At 32.4% G+C, this 22,799-nt stretch overlaps 1 protein-coding gene across 1 annotated transcript; it reads right to left on the bottom strand.

Moving 5' to 3' along the window:
- Nucleotides 1–21,573: 21,573 nt before the first annotated feature.
- LOC117342774 lies at nucleotides 21,574–22,428 on the bottom strand. Its single transcript, XM_033905025.1, has one exon. It carries the CDS (start codon nucleotides 22,426–22,428, stop codon nucleotides 21,574–21,576), a length of 855 nt encoding a protein of 284 aa, XP_033760916.1.
- Between the last annotated feature and the right edge of the window lie 371 nt (nucleotides 22,429–22,799).

Genomic DNA, 22,799 nt, shown 5'->3' with positions numbered 1-22,799 from the left:
AATATTGAATAAAATTTTATGAAACTTAAAAGCCTGGGTTGTCACATGAACACAGTTCCCTGGTAGTTAAGCTTCTGAACTCTGACCCCTATATGAGGGAGTGTCCTAGGCGGCTCGCCTATAACCGGAACAAGGACATTAATCCTCGTCAATCAACCCCTATCTGAGTATAATGATAATCGTTATAATTCCAACTTTTAACTTAACTCTAGAACACATGTCGTCCTATGTTATGGCCACCGGTACAGTTGAAAGATTCATTAATATTAAATTCAATTCGACTTTACTGGAACTTTTATAAATACAACTGTATTTTTATATATAAATGTATTTTACCTACGCATACCGTCATGAAAACATCACCCATTATCGCAATGATCATCCCAAAACGTCGTGTTACGGTAACGCGACTTAAATACAAGGTTGATCTCAGGTTTTTGGTCTTGATTTCTTTCTTTTACAGCTCTTCCCACAGGAAAGGTATTGCTTTGCCCAATTGACTATGGTTATGTATGTATGACTATTTAACACATATTTGGACATTATATAAACGTGTTCCAACCGTGCAAAATAAGGTAAAGTCAACACAAATCATCATTCTAAATGCTGTACAAGGCTCGTCGCTTCAAGAAAACAGGACAACGTAACTATTCGGACATCGTTAAATGACGGACTTAAATTGTCCAAACACTTAACTGTATATCATAATACGGTACTCGTTCACCCGTCATTTCATTTCTCTGCATACACATACAGAACATACGCGCATTGTATTATCACCAAAATGATTCAAACTGATATCATGTTGTTATCTGTGCTGAAACACATTAGTTCGTTCATTTATTTCACCAGCAGATTTATATTATAAACACCAGCATTTAAACTATACCGTTTATCTTTTTTAAAGATATTTCTTGTTTGTAAATATTTTGCCCGTGTGGTATCGATGTTGATTTAGAATTTCGTTTTTCGTTAATATGTCGGTATGTTTTGTTGTTGTTCTGTAATAAATTAGAGGCGTCTGATAAAAGCCAAGAAACAAATAAAGGTCAATCAAATATGGTTCATGTATATTTGTTTGTTTTATATAATTTCTCTTGTCTATTCAATGTATGTTCACTTTTTCGGCTTAAGCGTAATGAAAGGGGATGTAGCAGCATCAATATTACAAATTACGGTATCAGAGTCGCCGGGAAATAGAGGATGGGAGTCTTTGGATGAAGAAAAATGAACTAAGATTTGTCTCTGTGTTAGCTCTTTAATCCACATATCAAATCAGATGTATGCAAGTGTATCACAGGATCAGCTTCAATCATATACACACAAAAACAAATTATAAGCAATAATTAATAATTATGATAATTTGATGTTCTATCACAGCTAGCCGTCTCCAGTAGGTTCATCTTTCCAGCATGGCCTTAGCACATACTTTACAGCCAAGTCGACTGGCACACAACAGGCTAAGTATCTTATTCCAGCATACCACACAGTGCACGTGCCAGGATTCGAACTAGCGACCCTTCCAGTCACGTGGTCCTGCATCACATTACTAGACCACAATGTCTCAGACATCTTCTACACACTAGAAATAAAATCTATACCATACCGTCAACTTTTAGGCCCGGAATTCACATCACATTTATGTATATATGATACATATAAACTTATATATAAAAGAAACACCACATATTAAGTAAGATTAAGTACATACATACACCACAACGCCAAGGTTTAAACTCAAATATATACCAAATTGTAAATATCTATAGTCTTAGACATATACCACGGCGTCAATAAATATTACCTCAAAATATACATCACAGCGGTAATACATTTTAACTCAAAATATACACAACGGCCTCAATACATATAAACTCAATAGCTCAAAATATTTACCACAGCTTCAGTACATATCAATTGTAATTATATGCCACGACGTCAAAATATATATCACAACTTTAATACATATTGACTCTAAATAAGAGGGCTTATTGATAAGTTGTGAGCCTCGTATTGAAGAGGGTACTCAAGAATGTCCTATTATTCTCTGACTACTAAGTATATAGGGCCATGTACCCAAGGACTGGTCTCATTTCGTTAGTTTATATCGACGAGGCAGCAATCCAAAGTAAGCAAGACAATTAAGCGGCTTTTGCAAAATGGACAAAATCGGTTAGGGTAAGGGTTAGGGTAAAAGAGTCTGTCATTGCCATGGCTGCCATTCACAATTGTGACTTTAAATTGATTGAGCATCTGCCTTATTCACCTGATCTCGCTCGATCAGACTTTCATCTATCCGAAAACTGAAAACAGCGTTTTCAGGTACCTAAACCCTGACCCCTAACATGCAGTGGATGACTTTCTGAACAACCAAGGAAAGGAGTTCTATAAATGTGGCATCGAGGCCCTTAATCACCGCTGGCAAACGTGTTTAGATACTGAAGGGGATTCAGTTGAAAAGTAATATAATTTATCCGGCAAAACTCAAATCCTTCAATACGAGACTCACAACTTATCAATCAGCCCTCATACATACCACAGGGTCAATATATATTACCTCAAAATATATACCACATCTTCAGTACATCTTAACTCAAATCCTATACCTATTAATACACTGTATATACTTCCTGTGTTGCAAGAGTTGTTTTCTTTGTCCTTTGCTGCTCTAGGTTTAACGATATAGCTTATTATTATGTAAATCCTGAAAATGCAATTTATCATATATGTTTACCGACGTTACATTTGCACGCAAGTACCATGGATACATTTCAAGGATATAAGGATAAAAGTTCTGTTTAAATTAACTTGATATGCTCAAAGTCAATTTAATTATTAAGCACACGTGGTGTCAGATATTGCACATGCAGTCTATAGATTGAGAACACAAACGTACGTACCCTGATTTACATAGCTCAGGGAACATGTACTTTAGTCCGTTTAATTGTAGGGACTTAAAGTTGTAACTATTGTCGTAAGGCCCATTATGACTGATAACTCATATCTTATTTATATATTATAACAAGAAATATTAGGATCTATCACTTATATTAATATTCCATTATAAAAACAAATAATATACTTAATACTATACGATATCAATATCAATACATCAATTACACCTTGACAGCCAAATTTTGATCACCTAGAAATAAAGCCGTTATACATCTTAAGACTAGTAATTGGAGCATGGCATGAGGTACATGAATTAGGAGGAAACAGTGGAGAAGTGCAATCGTAACAATGGCAAATGATTCATGCTTCTAGTGTCGCGCTTTCCTGATTTTAGTTCTATATTACAGTTTATCATATTTCATTTGATGGAGATAATGAAGCCAACAAGCGATATATCCAGCAGGAGTAGACACAGACAGAAGTTTTGTTTTTCTTTTCTTTTCTTTTTTTTTTTTTTTTTTTTTGCATTTATTTTGTCTCTGTTTGTTTGTTGTTGTTGTTTTCTTTCATTGTTTTTTTATGTTGATCACCAGTCTGAAAGGTATTTTCTAATATATCTAAGTAAGTAATCATATCACCTCCCTATTCAGTTTAGACTTTCCTTTATATCTTATTGAAGTTTTTTACCCATCGCTTCCTAGAAATCAATAATTTAGGCACTTTCTCTATGGACGATACAGTTGTGTGATGCAGGTTTTAACAAACAATACATTTTACTTATATCCTGTGTGTCTTTTATAAAATCCTTTGTGATTGCAGGTGGTAGACTTTATAGTCTCCGAGGTTCACCAAAACCTGCATGTCATGTTTAAATTCATTCGAAGAGTGACACGGTTCAGAATGTACATGTACACGTGTACTTTACATTCTTTTGAATCATACGTTTAAAATTCATTGAATTCCTGGCTTTGAGGCTATTATTAGGTTTCATTAATTCGTATCTAGGTATCAATGGTTTATTCCCTTGCCACTAACTAGTCCTTGAAGGACAAAAATATGTATGATGCAGTTGATTTTTTAGTACTCTATCTGACTCTTAATTCGTGATGATAGTACCTGGCCTTTGGAACATATACAAAGGGAAATAATCGCAATTAATTTACCAGACAAGAAATCTAACGACTTAATCTCCTTTCAGAAACCAAATCAAACGATTACTGCTTAGATAATACAACATATCTATCAATAATGCGTTAGAACTCTCATGATACAGTGTATCAAATACAAAGATAATAACAAATATGAAATTAATGACACCATACCGATGTCATTACTTGATGATAGGTTTAGCTGAATCGCATGATTTGGGACTAGAGCACATACTATAGATAAGATAGTATCTCAAAAAGGCAATGTTGCCTTGTTTCACGCTTCTGACCAAAAATTATGTTTTCAAATTGATATTAGCTAGTAGATATTTCCCTATATGAAAGCATTGTAAGGTTTATACAAATATAGAATATATACATTTGTCATTTGTGATGCCAACATTTTCTACTTAGTTCTGTATGTTATTGATAGTATTTTCACTATTAAGATACACTGCCAGACTCTAACTTTCACAAAGGCCCCATATGGATAGGCACATTACATGAGGCTTGATTTCATAAAATAATTTATCAGTATTGGTGATGAAATACAATATCATTATTAGTATTGTGATGAGATACATTATCAGTATTGGTGATGAAAAACATTATCAGTATTGGTGATGAAATACATTTTTAGTATTGGTGATGAAATATACATGTACATTATTAGTATTGGTGATGAAATACATTATAAGTATTGGTGATGAAATGCATTATTAGTATTGGTGATGAAATACATTATTAGTGTTGGTGATGAAATACATTATTAGTATTGGTGATGAAATACATTATTAGTATTGGTGATGAATTACATTATTAGTAATCAGTATTGGTGATGAAATGCATTGTTAGTATTGGTGATGAAATACATTATCAGTATTATTAATGAGATACATTATCAGTATTGGTGACGAAATACATTAGTATTGGTGATGAAATATATTATCAGTATTGGTGACGAAATACTTTAGTATTGGTGATGAAATACATTATCAGTATTGGTGATGAAATACATTCTTAGTATTGGTGATGAAATTCATTATAAGTATTGTTGATGAAATACAATATCATTATCAGTATTGGTGATGAAATACATTATCAGTATTGGTGATGAAATACATTATTAGTATTGGTGATGAAATACATTATCAGTATTGGTGATGAAATACATTATTAGTATTGGTGATGAAATACATTATCAGTATTGGTGATGAAATACATTATCAGTATTGGTGATGAAATACATTGTTAGTATTGGTGATGAAATACATTATTAGTATTGGTGACGAAATACATTATAAGTATTGGTGATGAAATACATTATTAGTATTGGTGATGAAATGCATTGTTAGTATTGGTGATGAAATACATTATCAGTATTGGTGATGAAATACATTATTAGTATTGGTGATGAAATGCATTGTTAGTATTGGTGATGAAATACATTCTTAGTATTGGTGATGAAATACATTATTAGTATTGGTGATGAAATACATTATTAGTATTGGTGACGAAATACATTATAAGTATTGGTGATGAAATACATTATCAGTATTGGTGATGAAATACATTATTAGTATTGGTGATGAAATACATTATTAGTAATTAGTATTGGTGATGAAATACATTATTAGTATTGGTGATGAAATACATTATCAGTATTGGTGATGAAATACATTGTTAGTATTGGTGATGAAATACATTATTAGTGTTGGTGATGAAATACATTATTAGTATTGGTGATGAAATACATTATTAGTGTTGGTGATGAAATACATTGTTAGTATTGGTGATGAAATACATTATTAGTATTGGTGATGAAATACATTATTAGTGTTGGTGATGAAATACATTGTTAGTATTGGTGATGAAATACATTATTAGTGTTGGTGATGAAATACATTATTAGTATTGGTGATGAAATACATTATTAGTGTTGGTGATGAAATACATTATCAGTATTGGTGATGAAATACATTATTAGTATTGGTGATGAAATACATTATTAGTATTGGTGATGAAATACATTATTAGTATTGGTGATGAAATACATTATTAGTATTAGTGATGAAATACATTGTTAGTGTTGGTGATGAAATACATTATCAGTATTGGTGATGAAATACATTCTTAGTATTGGTGATGAAATACATTATTAGTAATCAGTATTGGTGATGAAATACATTATTAGTATTGGTGATGAAATACATTGTTAGTAATGATATGGATGGGTGGATCAGCCTTCACAACTGTGTCCTTCCCTTTACGTCCAGATATTGTCTTAACAATTCAAAAGTATTTATGTCAAGATATCAGCAAAATTATGTTCTTAGTTGACCTTATGTTGTGTATGCAAATGTTTTAAAAAGAGTACAAAGCAAACCTGAATTTAACGTTTTATGTAAGTCTTTGTGTTAGTTGGAGTTGTATGGGTTTTCAACCCACATCTAAATGTTTTGACGTTTAGCCAGAGACTTGTATATCAGGGATATATACGTCTCTGGTTTAGCCATAGATTACTTTCAAACTTTAAACTTTATTTTATTTCTCTTCACAAAATTAGATGTACAAAGAAAAACATATTTACAACAATGTACAAACAAAGCAAAGTTGATGTGGAGGACAGATCATGAGACTTTCTGAAACATACTTTTTTTAAATCTGCATAAATTTCTTGACTTTTTTACATTTTTTGTGAGCATTATTTCTGGAAATTTAATAACATTTGGTAATTCGTATACATACTTATCTAGATATCGTTTTCTTTCTGTATTCAAATAAGGACATTTCAATAAATAGTGGAATTCATCTCCGATTTCATGTGTATTGCAATAATGGCAAATTCGAATTTTATATTCAATATTTTGCCATCTCTTTATTATCAAAAGTTCAGAATTTACACAATAGCCTTCGCTCATTGTCATTTGATAATTCTAAATATTTTTCAAAATCACAATTATTTTTATATATTCTATAACAAACAGATTTAGAGGAATTAACAACTTCACTGCTAAATTCTTGTAAAAACTGGTCATGTAATATTTGTTTTACAGCTAGTTTTACCCGATTTAGAAATACTACGTGTAGTGTTTACAAAGAAAGCAGACGTCAAAAGCTTCTTCGATTATATTCACCAACAATTTACTTTCCGATGAATGAGTTAGGTCAAAATGTGACGTATGGTACGGTTACGGTTAAAACAAGTGATGTATTCAGCTAGTACAGTTATTCGAAGAAGCAGAATCCATTCATGAAAGGACACCGTACATTGTTTTCATTCACAGGTAGAAATGCTTGATGGTACATGACAAATGAAAAGTATTATGATGAACGTTATTCAAATCTCCTTCACCTGTAAATACAAACTGTGATTGCATTGTGTTTAAGATTATCTATAGTAGACCCATTCAGCAGACGATAGACCGTCGTTTTCCTTGGTGAACGTATGTTTAACCAACCATGTCGGTAAGTGTAACGTTTGATAGAATTCTCCGTTTGGGGTACGGCCCATGGACTGAATAAAAACTGTATAGACATTTTACTTTGGAACTTTAAGAAACTACATAGCAGGTATCTGTCTGATATCGATAATTACGTTACAATGGTTAGTTTAAACACCATGGTATATGAATCTATGCTGATTATGACTTCTGTTCTGCAAAGATATTAACATCAACAAGTCTATATAGATGTATATGAAGCTCAAATTCGAATACAATAGAATGATCATAATATTTTGTTATTCTTGTATTGGAAATATTATTCACACGCTCACAGTTCAAGATTAATACACACATTATTATATTATTTTTATCACATCCAATTTTCAGCAAATGTCACAATCGGTATTGCAATCCTCAGGGATGGAAGGGAGGTAAGTGTGAATGACTTATTGTAGAAACTGGGAAGATTTCGGAGTTGTCTTTCTTATAAGTTCATGTTCCCAAAATACCATTGTTCAGTTCAAGATGTCATTATCAATTATGATAGTTAAGTTTGAAGCAATTAGAATACAATGTTACTTTATTCTGCTGAAGCAAGGTACAAGACGTTAAGATCCTTACATCAAAATGATACTTTGTCAAGAAAATAAAAATATACACATTGTATAATTGTATAGATACAATAAATTAATACAATAATACAATGTTTACATGTTCGAGTGTATAAGGCCTTCAAACTAGATGTGAGATATAAGGTTGTTTAAGTTGTTTTGTTGTTTTTTTACAGTGTATGGAATTTTGCATTTTGTTATCAGAGTCTTGGTTTCATTTTAGTATCATTCTATAAAACAAAAACAAAATGTGTTGTTATTTATTTGCTTGAATGATAATGGAGCAATGAATTACTGTGTGAGAGATTGGACAAAAGACACACAATATGTTGGTGCCTTTAGATATAAATTGGGAGTTATCAAGAGTAAATCAATTTAAGAAAATCAATGTATTTCATTCAGTCCACATCCAATGTTTTCTTTGGCATATATTTACGATTCGGAATATACATATTGGAACTTTAGAAATCCAATATAGAACATGAGTGACATATATTTAATGATGCTGCTGTTTTACAGTAACCTCCCTCCTCCAGATTCTGTCATGCATGTCTTTTGTTGTCATCTACAGTGTAGGTATCAGCACTTTGGGTCCTTATTATAACCACTTATTATAACTAACAAGTCTAGGAAGGACGAACAGCTGTATAATGCAATTTGTTTTTAGCTCTATTGATTAATAGGTGTCAGTATCTTTTAGTCTTTGGAAAATATTTCATTTTACAATACAAGATTACTTAAGGCTGAGCGAATGGCAAAGCAAGGTGTCCAATAAACTCCCATAACACATCTACAGATAACTTATATCAATGTAACACAACAATGTGTATAAGGGGAGAAATGAATACTTAATATATGTATGTATATATATATATTACCTATAGCTTCAGTTCATATACATTTATATATATCAATTGTATTCGATTACATTGTCCGTATCGTGACATGTACATCCTTGATTTCCCTATGTCACAGTGACAAAATGAAACTAAAACTGTGTATTTGTAAGTGCCTCATTCAGCTATGAAATGATAACACTTAACATTATACGTCTAATATTTTCCAGTAAACGCGCAGCATGAGTCAGCGATTTAGACGGAAAACATCTTATTTTTATTGTCGTTTATATAATGTACAAAGAAACACAATGCTTAGATATACTAGTATACAGTATATCATGGTGTAGAAATATTACATACGAAAGCCTTATGTATGGTGATAATTCCTTAGATATAAAATCTAACGAGGCTATTTGTAAACATGTAAACAACTTTATTGTTGATAGCGAAATATTTATTTTAAGTGTATAATTCAGTTAACATGTTAAATACTAATAATGTTACCTGTCTGCCCGTTATATTTTACAGTGTATTCTTATTTCACCTACAAGTATCCTTTTTTTCTCTTTCTCTTTCTCTTCCTCTATCTTTCCATTTCCTTTTCCTTTTCTTCTCTGTTTAAGATACTGTAATAAAATTATTTTATGCTGTTTAGCATTAGGCCATTGCTTAGTTTTGCATACATTTGTATGTATAAATGTATTACGGAGAGGACATTGATAAGTTGTGATAATTCGCGTCCAATCCTTTTGTGTATTGTTTGCAATAAAACTGATTAAAATTCAAGTTAGATTCACGATGTTTCTTACAACTGAAGAAAGTACTTAATATGACATTTTTTTTATTTTTCAAAATGCATACTCCCAGATTCCATAAAAAAAACACTCTATCGATGTGATCATTGTATTTTTCATTAATCATTCTGATTGGTCAATTCTGTACAGTGTAATTAAAACAATCTTGATAGCGTGAAACAGAACTTTTTTCTGACTTTGTAATCGGGTTTATTGCGCTAGTAAATAGTGTTCAACAATAGATAATTACGATAAAAAACTAACACTGTTAGATATTACAGATGTACTGAATTTAGAATACATTTTAAAGTATGTCGAAATAGAGTTATTAGAGAACAAGATACAGTTAAATAAAGTACAAATAATCATGTCATCAAATATAGAAAAAGGGATATCGCTTTCCACATCTGAAGGTGAGTTTCCGAACAAATAATACACACACGGAAAATATACACCGTATTTCCGAAAGAATACACAAAATGAAGCCTTACGGAAGTCAAAAAATGATAAAAGTATGTCCGTACTGGCCGCGGAACCTGTTACCAGTTAATCAGGAAATATGTATTTTATTTAAAATATCATTGAGGAAATATGTCATTTTAAATGATCCTTGTTTTGTAAAAAGGAAACGAAAATGTCATTCAACCATGAAATACAATAGGCTTAAAATATTTTTTTTAAATTCATAAATTCACATACAAAAAGAAAATATTTTCCTCAAATCGTTAATAACACTTTTATGTGTACTCGATTTCAATTGATAACGATATTAAGATTGTCCATATGGGTATAAGTGTACCTCTGATTCTGTAAATATAATCGGCTTCAATATGTCAGTGACATTCAAATAAAAAATTTAGTTTATACCTGCATTTCATTTATAGGTACTAGTCTGCGATCCTAAAATGGTAATTTATGATTTGTCTCAGAATTGTGTATATTCATAAAAAAAAGGTCTAATGTTAGTGAGAACGTCTTTTTTTAACCACATTTGTTTTATTTTTATTTGAATAACACCCTTGCTCCAGTTACTATATGTTTATAGGGTCGTTTTCAATGTTCAGATATCTTTTAAACCTGACCAACATCATGATCAGTTATGATTGATCATTTAGAAATATCTTTGTTTTATAATCAAACCACTTTAATGTTTACCTGTATGGTGTAACCTTCTTTGTGGTGAATTCTTTTACCTTTAATTATGATCACCTTATTACAACCCTACGCGACCCATACATATCTCATGCTGCAATCGTCTACGTGAGGTGACACCCAATATTTTTTGTCTTACTCACAACTTGAAAAAATCAAATTAAAATGTTATCAAATGTTTGCCATACCAAAGTATGCTTTAAGCGTTCGTGGTTACATTACTTTGTAAATACACTTGAATCAACGGCAATGATTGGATTTTTTTGTGGTGCATGCTTTAATCAGTTGGGTCTACGTGCGAAAGGACAGGTTCAACATAAAATATCTTCAGTACAAAAGTCCAGGTCACAATTTAATAGGATTTCACAGTTTTTCGCGATACCTCCACCACATAATACTTCTCTTGGCCTATAAATAGATAGTAAAATATAATTCATATACTTTTTAAAAACACGATCGCATTACTTTCATTTTTACTTAGTTGGAAATAAATTGACATAAACATTTCAGGAAAACACATTATTTAATTCTGTGTATCAGCGTAGAACATGTGGTTTTCCTTTCTACTAAGATCCTGTATCTGATGAAATTAGACTAGACGCTGGAAAATAGCGCTAAAGCTCTGAAAAATATCCGGAAATCCTGAAGCTATCCTCGGAACTGTGTGATTAAAAAGTAAACGATATAAGTGTGTGTCCTTTATATATAATCCCTCCGTCAAAGGTGTGACAGTTTGAAATGCGCATAATGCGCCCTAGAAAACAAATGATTCGGAGTTATGACAAAAACAGATAACATTTCTTTTCGACGTTGATACTGAAAACGATGTATCTAAACAACAAGACAAATACAGTGACCCCTATGAAGTCCATATGGGTTGAAACGACAAGATTTCTATACTATGAGTACATAAGTACTTATAACACATGACATAGTTCTTGTGTAGCTGTAGACATTTATATTTATCCTGAAGGGTAGATATCTAAACAAAGATATTGTGAACAAATCCCTAAGATCATGTGTTTTCATGAGAGGTTAGATTTAGACAAATACCTTTCGATTCACTTATAAATGGCTCTGATAACTCCGACATACTATATTGTTTGAAATCTTAACTGCAGGATTAAACAGTTATTGGAACATTGTCTTTGAAGTGAATTTGGTACATGCATTTCCTTAGGCACAAAATTCGATAATCTAAAGGTGAATAGTTTTTATGAGGAAACACTAAGCGATACAGTGTAGCTATTAATAATATCAATATCTTTATAAAATCACTCCCAACTACACTAAGTAGTAGTCGGGTTATATATAACGTATGTATCAGGGCATTGGTGATTTATACTCAATCACATGTAACGTCACATAAGTTCCCACTAAAATTAAATATGAAAAAGTACCTCTCATAGGAAAAAGAACATGTAGCAACTCTTATGAGAGGGCCTCAGAATATCCCGTCCTTTTATATCATATTTGAATTATCCTATCACCAATATCAGCAAATTTTAAAATCAAATTCATGAGCGTTGTGCATCTTTCTACTTCGTTTATATATTTTTTAACATTTGTTCCAGCCGATTTTCATTTTTTTGCATTTTCCACTGGGTTTCCACAATTTTAGTCCGTGTCAACCCTGGGAACAATAAGAATAAGTACAGTTTTAAAGATAAATGGTTATCCTGAACCTCTTTTTCATCCACCTCTCTGTAAAGACTCGATGAATTTGATGTACATTTATATGACGGAATATAGAAATTCCTATCAGGCAAGATAACCAAGTCGGTATATACATGTGCAAACAAGCTATGTGTGTAAAATGTAGGATATGAATTTAATCAGTTATATTGCTTGAAGTAGGCCTCCATCTTATCTAAAAATAAGGTACTTTACAAATATCTGAATATATATATATATGAAGGTCTGTTGACTTAAGCTATATTTGTCAAATAGAGACAACATCGGCCGGTCGTAGAGAAAGACCATGTAATAGTTGCGAAATATTGCTATTCCTGCCTTTTAGGTTAAAGATATCTTACGGTCGAGACCTATTCAACATGACACATTTTTGTACAGTGATGTCAGGAAGGTTATGTGAAGACTAGGATACAAATCTAGCTATATCAATTGTTTTTTCCTGTTTTGGCGTATAATGTAAGGTCAAGGACGTACATTTGCATTACTATTTTGCTTTTAAAATCGATATCCTATTATTAGAGTGAATTTAAAATGCCAAAGTACTTCATAACCATGACAATATGCACAGCGGATATTACAGTATGCTATACGTTCAATTTATCAAAATGCCAGATTTTTCAATATACATAAGGTAAGCATATGTGATAATGCATTAATATTATATTCAATAATAAGTTCAAGTTCTTTATTGACTTTGAGTCTTCCGACTCATCAGTATAATGATGTCATAATTCGGCACAAGTTTGTATTTAATTGCATAACATCCGGGAAAGAGAAACATCTTTATCTTAATTTAATTGGCTTGCTGTCAGAAATCATGGGCCTATCATCATAATACCTACAGAAAGAGTATATTTCAATGATGTAGCGCTCTTTCACAATCCTATTTCTTTCTTTTTTTCAAATTAATCCCCATAACAGATGAATAATGTGTAATGTCTCTCTGCCAAAACTTGAAATTTTGCCGACGTAACGCATTTCGTAATGTCAACAAATACCAGCCGGATACACAAACTGTTATCGTCCTGTGTAATTGACCTATGTGGACTGTACAAGGACTCCAATCCGAGATAATTCTGGTATAATATCACCAATGTTTGTCTTTTAGTAAATGTTATCGCAGATAGGAGTGTCATTGTTTGGTTTGTTGTCGTCTATGTTGTAACTAAGCCACACTGACGACTTAATCAGCACTGCTTATATCTATCTTAACGGCTAATCTAGGTAGCAAAATGTAACTAAAAACTCAATTGACAAGACGCCCACTTTTGTTTTATTTTTCACCATACGTCTTCCATTGTTTTACTTTCCCAAGACGTCCACTATTGTTTTACTTTAACCAAACGTCACTTAATGTTTTACTTAAACCAGACGTCCATTATTGTTTTACTTTAACCAGACGTCCACTATTGTTTTACTTTAACCAGACGTCCACTATTGTTTTACTTTCACCAGACGTCCACTATTGTTTTACTTTAACCAGATGTCCACTATTGTTTTACTTTCACCAGACGTCCACTATTGTTTTACTTTAACTAGACGTCTACTATTGTTTTACCTTAACCAGACGCCCACTATTGTTTTACTTTCACCAGACGTCCACTATTGTTTTACTTCAACCAGACGTCCACTATTGTTTTATATTAACCAGACGCCCACTATTGTTTTACTTTCACCAGACGTCCACTACTGTTTTACTTTCACCAGACCTCCACTATTGTTTTACTTTCACCAGACGTCCACTATTGTTTTACTTTCACCAGACGGCCACTATTGTTTTATTTTCACCAGACGTCCACTATTGTTTTATTTTAACCAGACGCCCACTATTGTTTTACTTTCACCAGACGTCCACTATTGTTTTACTTTCACCAGACGCCCACTATTGTTTACTTTCACCAGACGTCCACTATTGTTTTATATTAACCAGACGCCCACTATTGTTTTACTTTCACCAGACGTCCACTATTGTTTTACTTTAACCAGACGTCCACTATTGTTTTACTTTAACCAGACGTCCACTACTGTTTTATTTTAACCAGACGCCCACTATTGTTTTACTTTCACCAGACGTCCACTATTGTTTTACTTTAACCAGACGCCCACTATTGTTTTACTTTCACCAGACGTCCACTATTGTTTTGCTTTCACCAGACGTCCACTATTGTTTTACTTTCACCAGACGTCCACTACTGTTTTATTTTAACCAGACGCCCACTATTGTTTTACTTTCACCAGACGTCCACTATTGTTTTACTTTCACCAGACGCCCACTATTGTTTTACTTTCACCAGACGTCCACTATTGTTTCATTTTAACCAGACGCCCACTATTGTTTTACTTTCACCAGACGTCCACTATTGTTTTACTTTCACCAGACCTCCACTATTGTTTTACTTTCACCAGACGTCCATTATTGTTTTATTTTAACCAGACGCCCACTATTGTTTTACTTTCACCAGACGTCCACTATTGTTTTACTTTCACCAGACGTCCACTATTGTTTTACTTTAACTAGACGTCTACTATTGTTTTACCTTAACCAGACGCCCACTATTGTTTTACTTTCACCAGACGTCCACTATTGTTTTACTTTCACCAGACGTCCACTATTGTTTTACTTAAACCAAACGCACATTGATTTTCTCTTGTAAATTCATCATATCTGTTTTACTACATTATGTACTTTACTTAATCAAACGAATACCTCTGAAATTTCGGCTTAAATCCCGTTTTGTTTTACCTGAAGAAGACGTCCGCCATTAGAGATAGAGTTGGCATGTACTTTGTGCTATATGTAGGTATACGACATTCACAGTTAGATTAGAAAGTCACGATAACTATAATAATGGTGTGGTACACAGTCGAGAGGGCGGTTTTAATGGTGTGGTACACAGTCGAGATGGCGGTTTTCCTATGAAATAAGTTATATGTTGCCACGTCCTAAGAACCCGTAACAAACATCGCCCGACCAGTTTACAATGTATTTATTTTGTTTTATAAGTTTTTTTATTGAGGATTTGTTTTGGTTTATTTTGTTCAACGCATGTAATTGAGGAAAAACCTACATTTGTACAAATAAACCATGTCTGTGTGCTTTTGAACGTGTATCTATTGTCTTCGGGACAGGGGATACAAACGTGAACGTTCACATTGTCTCAATGTATGTGTTTCACTACTCTGTACAGAATATTATACATTGCATTATGCTGTTGTAATTTTTGTTGGCATCTTGTCGCACATAATAGTGTGCCTGAGTGCTAATAAAGATCTCTCTCTCACACACATACACATACTTTCATGAGAAGGTACCAGTCATGTTGAACTGGTTATTTTGTGAAAAGAAAACGTCATTATATAATGATCATATGAGCAAAAAGTGACAATCATATCAGCGAAAAAAGACCATCCTAATTTGAATAATTGAAATATTTATCTTATTTAGATTGATTCTGGGTTAAGCATGATAATATGTTCCTCTCTATTTTGATGAGTTAGACTGTACGTTAACACCGGTGCATGTATTAAATGTGTATTGCATGTTTTAGAGATAATTAATAAAGTCTTGAGTATATATATTTTGTATATGTTTGTTTTCGTATCCCAGTCATATCACCGGCCATATATATGCATGTACCTACATGTGATATATATTACCCTTGACAAATATTTAAATAATTCTGCTGTAACTGTAAATGAAACAAGATTTTTTGGGGGCTAGTGTGTATAGTCGACAAACTGTAAAAATAATTCTGAGATCTGAGGAAAGTGATACAAATGCTAATGGAATTCTTGTTTAATTCGGTAATCGAAAGTAACATCAATCCGCGAATATTTTACTTCACGGGTCGGTGATTTGGAAAAAATACTAACAAATGACATCAGTAGGAAAACCTTTCCGGCTACACATAACAAAAACAACAATCAGAGGTATATTAACAAACACCTGTAGTAGGACGTGTTCAAATGTCTCATTCATAAACCATCAGAGGAATTTTGACACGTCATCCCCTAAGTAAATAGCTGTGGAATATAAAACGGCAGAAAATTTAACCTTGCTCTCAATAATTATATAATTATATATTTACATCTTAAGAAGATACGCTTCGCAATATATATATATATATAATACGTTTTCTAAATACATATAACTATATTTTGTTAATTAAAACTGGCTCGTGCATGCCTAAGTTCGTTTCTAGCGATCTTATTTTATTTCTTCATGCATTGCATAACTTCAGGATAGTAAACTGGTGTAGTCATTTCACACCTGATTGGGAATTGTACAATAGAGAAGGCGAAGTTTAATAGTCCGCTAGCTCGATGTGATTTGATATTAATGTTAAAGTCAGAATGATTGGATTTTGGGCTAAATTGACAAAAAATAATCAAAATAAGTTGAGCAACAAACTCTTAACGATTATGTCATATTATAACTCGTCTTGGTTGAGACATGTGAAAAATATATTTGTAGAATGTAGATTATTAGATATATTTAACAGCCAAGAGTTTTCAAGTATAAATTGGCTGAAGAGTACAATATTTTATAAACTTAAGGCAATTTTTTTAGCAAACTGGAGAAATGAAATTTTTACTTCCACGAAAGGTATCAATTATAGAATTTACAAGACCGAACTTTGTTTAGAGAATTATTTATTAGAACTCCCTCCCAAATTAGCCAAAGCGTACTGTAAATTTAGAGTAGGTAATACAAAAATTCCAATTGAAAGTGGTATATGGACTAATATACCACGGGAACATAGAATATGTACTTTATGTAATTTAAGAGAAATAGGCGACCAATTCCATTATTTATTTAACTGTGATCAGCAATTTATAATCAATAGCAGACGGAAATATATGTCTAGATATTATTACGAAAGACCAAATACATTTAAATTTCATACATTATTCAATTACGTAACTAAAAATGAACTTATTTCATTGGCTAAATTTATTATTGATATAATTATAATTAATTCACAATCCTGATGTCCATCCTGTTTTACCATGTTTTATTATTATCCATTTGTCTGTATTATTATTCTCTACACTGTACTGTTTACGAGAATAAACAAATTGTCAAAAAATTGTCATTGTGTAGTAGGCCTAAAACTAGGACGTTTGTTTAATTAAAGGGCACAACCTAAATCCAGCACAGAGCCGAAGACAATTCAATTCAATTCAATTTATTTCTCTTTAACCATACATAACAGTACAGAGAAAACATATTTACACAATACAAAAGTTATATACAGTTGTTCAGCCAGTGTATAAAGTATGCACACGCAGACTGTATCAATTAGTTTATCAAAACATCTGATATTTAACCATATCGTTACGCATGATACCATTTTATATAATTTCAAAAAAAAAAAAAAAAAAAAAAAAAAAAAAAAATCAAGTCAAGATGAACATGATGTGTAACATCATGCTATGGAGGACACATTGCTAAAGATAATACTAATGAATTTACAGAGTTTTTTCAATGTATTTACGTGGTTTGAGTTCATAAGATCTCTAAATTTTAATATGTTCGGCCTTGTATAATAATATTTATTTAGATATAATTTTCTATGCGCAGCTAATGACTGGCATTCTAGCAGATAATGGAATTCATCTCCTATTTGTTGACTATTACAAAAAGTACATATTCTTTCGTGGCGTTCAATATTATTCCACCTTCCAGTTTCAATAATCAGTCTATGATTTGTAGTTCTGAACTTACAAAAAGTATTTCTTTCTTTATCTGTAAGAACGTCTAGATAGCATTCAAAACCAAATTTGTTTTTAAAAATTCTGTAACAACCAGACTTAGAAGAATTAAATACATCATTATCCCACTGCTGTATAAACTGATCATGGAGTGTTTGTTTTACATATGACTTTATCCAAGAAGTATCTAATTCCTGGATATACTGGATATTCCACACATAGCTAATACCACATTCATCTAATAATTGTTGTATATAACGTATATAGGGAACATTATTGTTACGGTATTGGTTTAGACATAACAGTTTATAAGTTATTACATTTAGTTTGTTTTCTTTTGAATTAATCAATTGAGACCAATAGGTCAACATTCTCGTCTTAACTGAGATATTCAAAGGATAAGCTCCAAGTTCACCATAAACCATAGACGTTGGTGTACTTCGTTTGACCCCTAATAATAACTTACAAAACTTTAAGTGCGCTCTCTCAATGACTTGTAGATTTGTAAAACCCCAAATCTCACATCCGTATAACAATATAGGTTTTACAATTTTATCATACAGATCATATATACACTGAACAGATAGGTTATATAACCTTCCTTTCTTTAAAACATCATACATAGCAATTGTTGCTTTTTTAACATTGTAATTTTTAGCTTCATTAAAAGAACCTGTGCGTGAAAAAACAGTGCCCAGGTATGAAAAACTTTGGACAATTTCTATGTCTTCAGTATCAAATTTGAATTGTAATCTGTTATTTAGACGACCTTTACTGAATATCATACATTTTGTTTTCTCACTGTTAACTTTCAGTCTCCATATTTTACAATATTCACTAAAAACATTTAGCTGCATTTGCAGGTCTTCTGGGGTGTCAGAAAATAAGATTGTATCGTCAGCATACAACAAAATAAATAGTTTAATATACATATGTAAATCAACTTCAAGTTGGTTTGTCAGGCACTGTAAACCGGTAACATTATTTCTAGTCATAAACTCCTCAAGGTCATTCAAATATAAACTAAATAAAAAAGGAGACAAGTTTTCCCCTTGCCTCAATCCATTATTGCATGCGAAGAATGCAGAATTCTGACCATTAAATGATATGTTAGATTTAATACCTTGATACATATTGTAAATAATTGTATACATTTTGCCATTTATATGATTTAACAACATTTTGTTCCACAGACCATTTCTCCAAACTTTGTCAAAGGCCTTTTCAAAATCAATGAAAATACAGTACAGCTTCTTTTTCATCATATTAGTAAGACTAATTAGGGAATACAGCACAAAAATATTATCTATAGTTGAATACTTCTTGCGAAATCCAGCTTGGTTTTCACATATTAGATTAACTTCGTCGGAATACTTTAATAGTCTTGCATTTAAAATACTTGTGAATAGTTTGCCGATGCAACTTACAATAGTAATCGGCCTATAATTTTTAGGGTCTGAGGGAGAACCCTTATTTTTATAAATAGGTACAATAGAGCCTCGAAGCCAGCTTTCAGGGATTTTCCCTGTGCTAAAAATAACATCAAATAATATAACATAGAGATCAATCATTTTAGAGGACGAATATTTAATATATTCATTAATGATGAGATCATCCGAGCAAGCCTTATTGTTTTTCAGTAGCTTAATAGCATGTTCCACCTCCTCTCTGGTTATATTACTATTTAATACATTATTTACAGGACCCATATCAATATCATTATTATCAAACATGTTATCATCTACTCCAACATTTAAGGTTTTAAAGAAATTAAAAAGCGTGTCAATCGATATGTTACCTTTTTTGTTTTTATGTGTACTATTAGAACTTTTAAGTAGTTTCCAGTAATCCCGTGCATTACTACTTTTCATATCTTTCAACTTACGACGGAGGTCTCTTCTGAATTTATTAATACTTTTATCCATTGTATGTTTGTAAGATTTTTCTGATTCTTTATATTTATTGAAGAAATAATCATTTTTGTGACGTCTGTACATACCTTTATGGCGTCGGAATAACTTCCTGGCCGCCTTACATTCACCGTCAAACCAGGGTTTAGAATTTGATTTTGGCTTTTTACATATATTAGTATGGTTATATTTGTATATACCAAAAGTTGACTTAGCAGCACTTACAAGCACATCACTACAGTCTGCCATAAGTGTATTGACATCTAGGTCGTTCGTATTACTGCATTGGTTAATTGTATCAATAATATTCTGAATTTTGTCATCGTTTATATTCTCAATAAAATGTTGGATTTTCTCAGTCTCCCAGTTTTTAATACGTTCAGTATAATCTGTTGTATCATGTGTATTAATGTTATCATTGGTAACTGTATTGGCCATACCACCTATAGTAAGAGTTAGGGGACAATGTGCATCTGACATAAGAGGGCTAAAATCTAAAACATCAAAGTCACGTATGCGTTTTAGGAGCTCAGAGGAACATATGACATAATCGACAACGCTAGAACTTTTACAGGTGCACTTACCTATATCTCTATCACGACCAACTCTACCATTACAGATAAAAATGTCATTATATTTACAAAAATCCAATAGTCGATTCCCAAAATTATTTTTGTGTAAGTCCTGACTTTTTCTGTTCTTAGCAAAACCGGAATTTTCAAATACATTCATGTATGTAGCTTCATTTAGGATTTCAGTTGTTAATTGATCTCTATCGTCTATTTCATTGTAATCAATAAAATCTACAGAGCTCGCAGTTCTTGCATTAAAATCTCCTAACAAACACACATTTTTGTAATTAGCTGATAACCTCAAGTATTCAGTTTCAATTTCCAAATATGGATCACCAATACAGTATGTAGAATTCTCGGGTGGGACATAAACCATTCCAAATAAAAAATCATCATCACTTTGTAACTTCGCGCCATCTAACCTAAACCAGCTTACGTATTGACTATCACTTTGTACTTCATAGACATAATCTTCCAAGTCATATTTATATGCTATAACTATACCACCCGACTTCACTTTTTTAAACTTTGCCCTATTTTTCATTACAGTTTTAAAACATGGCAAATCAATGACATCTAAATCATCAGTTTTGGATTCACAGAGACATAAAATATCAAAACTATTTACAAATTCACGAAACTCAGGATATTGAGCTTTTCTCACTAAGCCACAAACATTTAACGACAGTATTTGTATTGTACATGCATTATAGTTACTTTTTCCACCACCACCATATGTATTAATCGGCTCGTTTGAAACCAAACTAGTGTCTATATTTTGCCCTCCGGCGCGTCCCTATTCATGCTGATTTGAAATCACCCGTCTACGTTTCGAGCGCGGTTGTTGAGTGGGCGTATGCTGACTGGCCATGGGCTGAACATCCGGGCCCTTATATAGTACACCATCTATGTACAGCTGATCTCTGTTCAACACAGTTTTTTTCCCGTTTTTCCTAGCTTCTTTCGCTACCGGATATAAAATTTTCCTTTTGTCTTCAATTTTCTTTGGAAACTGTTCGTTTATACCAAAATGTGACCCTTTTAGTTCTTTAGCACTCCGCTTGACTCTCAGTAAATCCTTGTAGTAAATAAACTTTGCTATGATTGATCTTGGCCGTGTACCGGTACGCCTGTCGCGTTGGCCGATTCTATGGACGTTGGCCATAGCAATGTCATGGGCGTTTACAATTTTGAGTTTACTTTCAATGAAATTTTTCAATGTTATTTCATCATCATCTAGACTCTGATTTTGGTCCCAAATTTTCTCTGGAATACCTGAAAATATCAGATTATACTTCATGCTCCTGCACTGTGCATCAGTAGCCCTATCTTTCATTTCCTCTATCATTTCGTGCAATTCATCAACTTCATCTAGGACTTCATTTTCATTTTTTTCCAATTTGTCAATGCTTTTCTTCATGTTTGTAACGTTTCTGCCGACTGTATCATTTGCAGCCTTTACCCGATCCATGATATCACTGTTACCCTGTATGTCACTTTCCATGTCCCTTATCTTATTTTTCATACAACTGATATCTGTTTCTGATCTTTCTACCCTCACAGTTAGGTTGCTGAGTTTTGTGTTAATCTCCTCGAGAGTGCTGGTATTTTCCTCAATTTTAGACAGTCTTGATTTCACTTCAGTAAACATTTCAAAAATAGAATTGAAGACAAGAACAAGGACGCGTGAATTAAAACTGTCACTGACGGGCCGGGGCACGCCGACCTACAGTCGTACATAATACGGCTTAACGGGTCGACTCCTTAAATTATACAACGAAAATTATATAACTTTTTTTCTGACTTAAGTCCATTCTATTACTATTATGAAGAACTCTGTATTCATCATTAAGATTTTCAAAGTTCCCATCTTCCTAAAGAATATCCAAGACGGAAGTTTTATCTGAAGGTATTTAGCGAACAAATCATCAATGATAAACGGATCTAGGTATAAAAGTAACTATTAGCATTTTACGTAAGCGTTTTGGGGCCCGACGTACGTACAACATGTACATTGCTAGG

This window comes from Pecten maximus, chromosome 2 (genome assembly GCF_902652985.1).
Source record: "Pecten maximus chromosome 2, xPecMax1.1, whole genome shotgun sequence".
Classification (NCBI taxonomy): domain Eukaryota; kingdom Metazoa; phylum Mollusca; class Bivalvia; order Pectinida; family Pectinidae; genus Pecten; species Pecten maximus.
The sequence above is the reverse complement of the archived record's forward strand: the minus strand, read 5'-3'. Positions and strand labels throughout refer to the sequence as shown.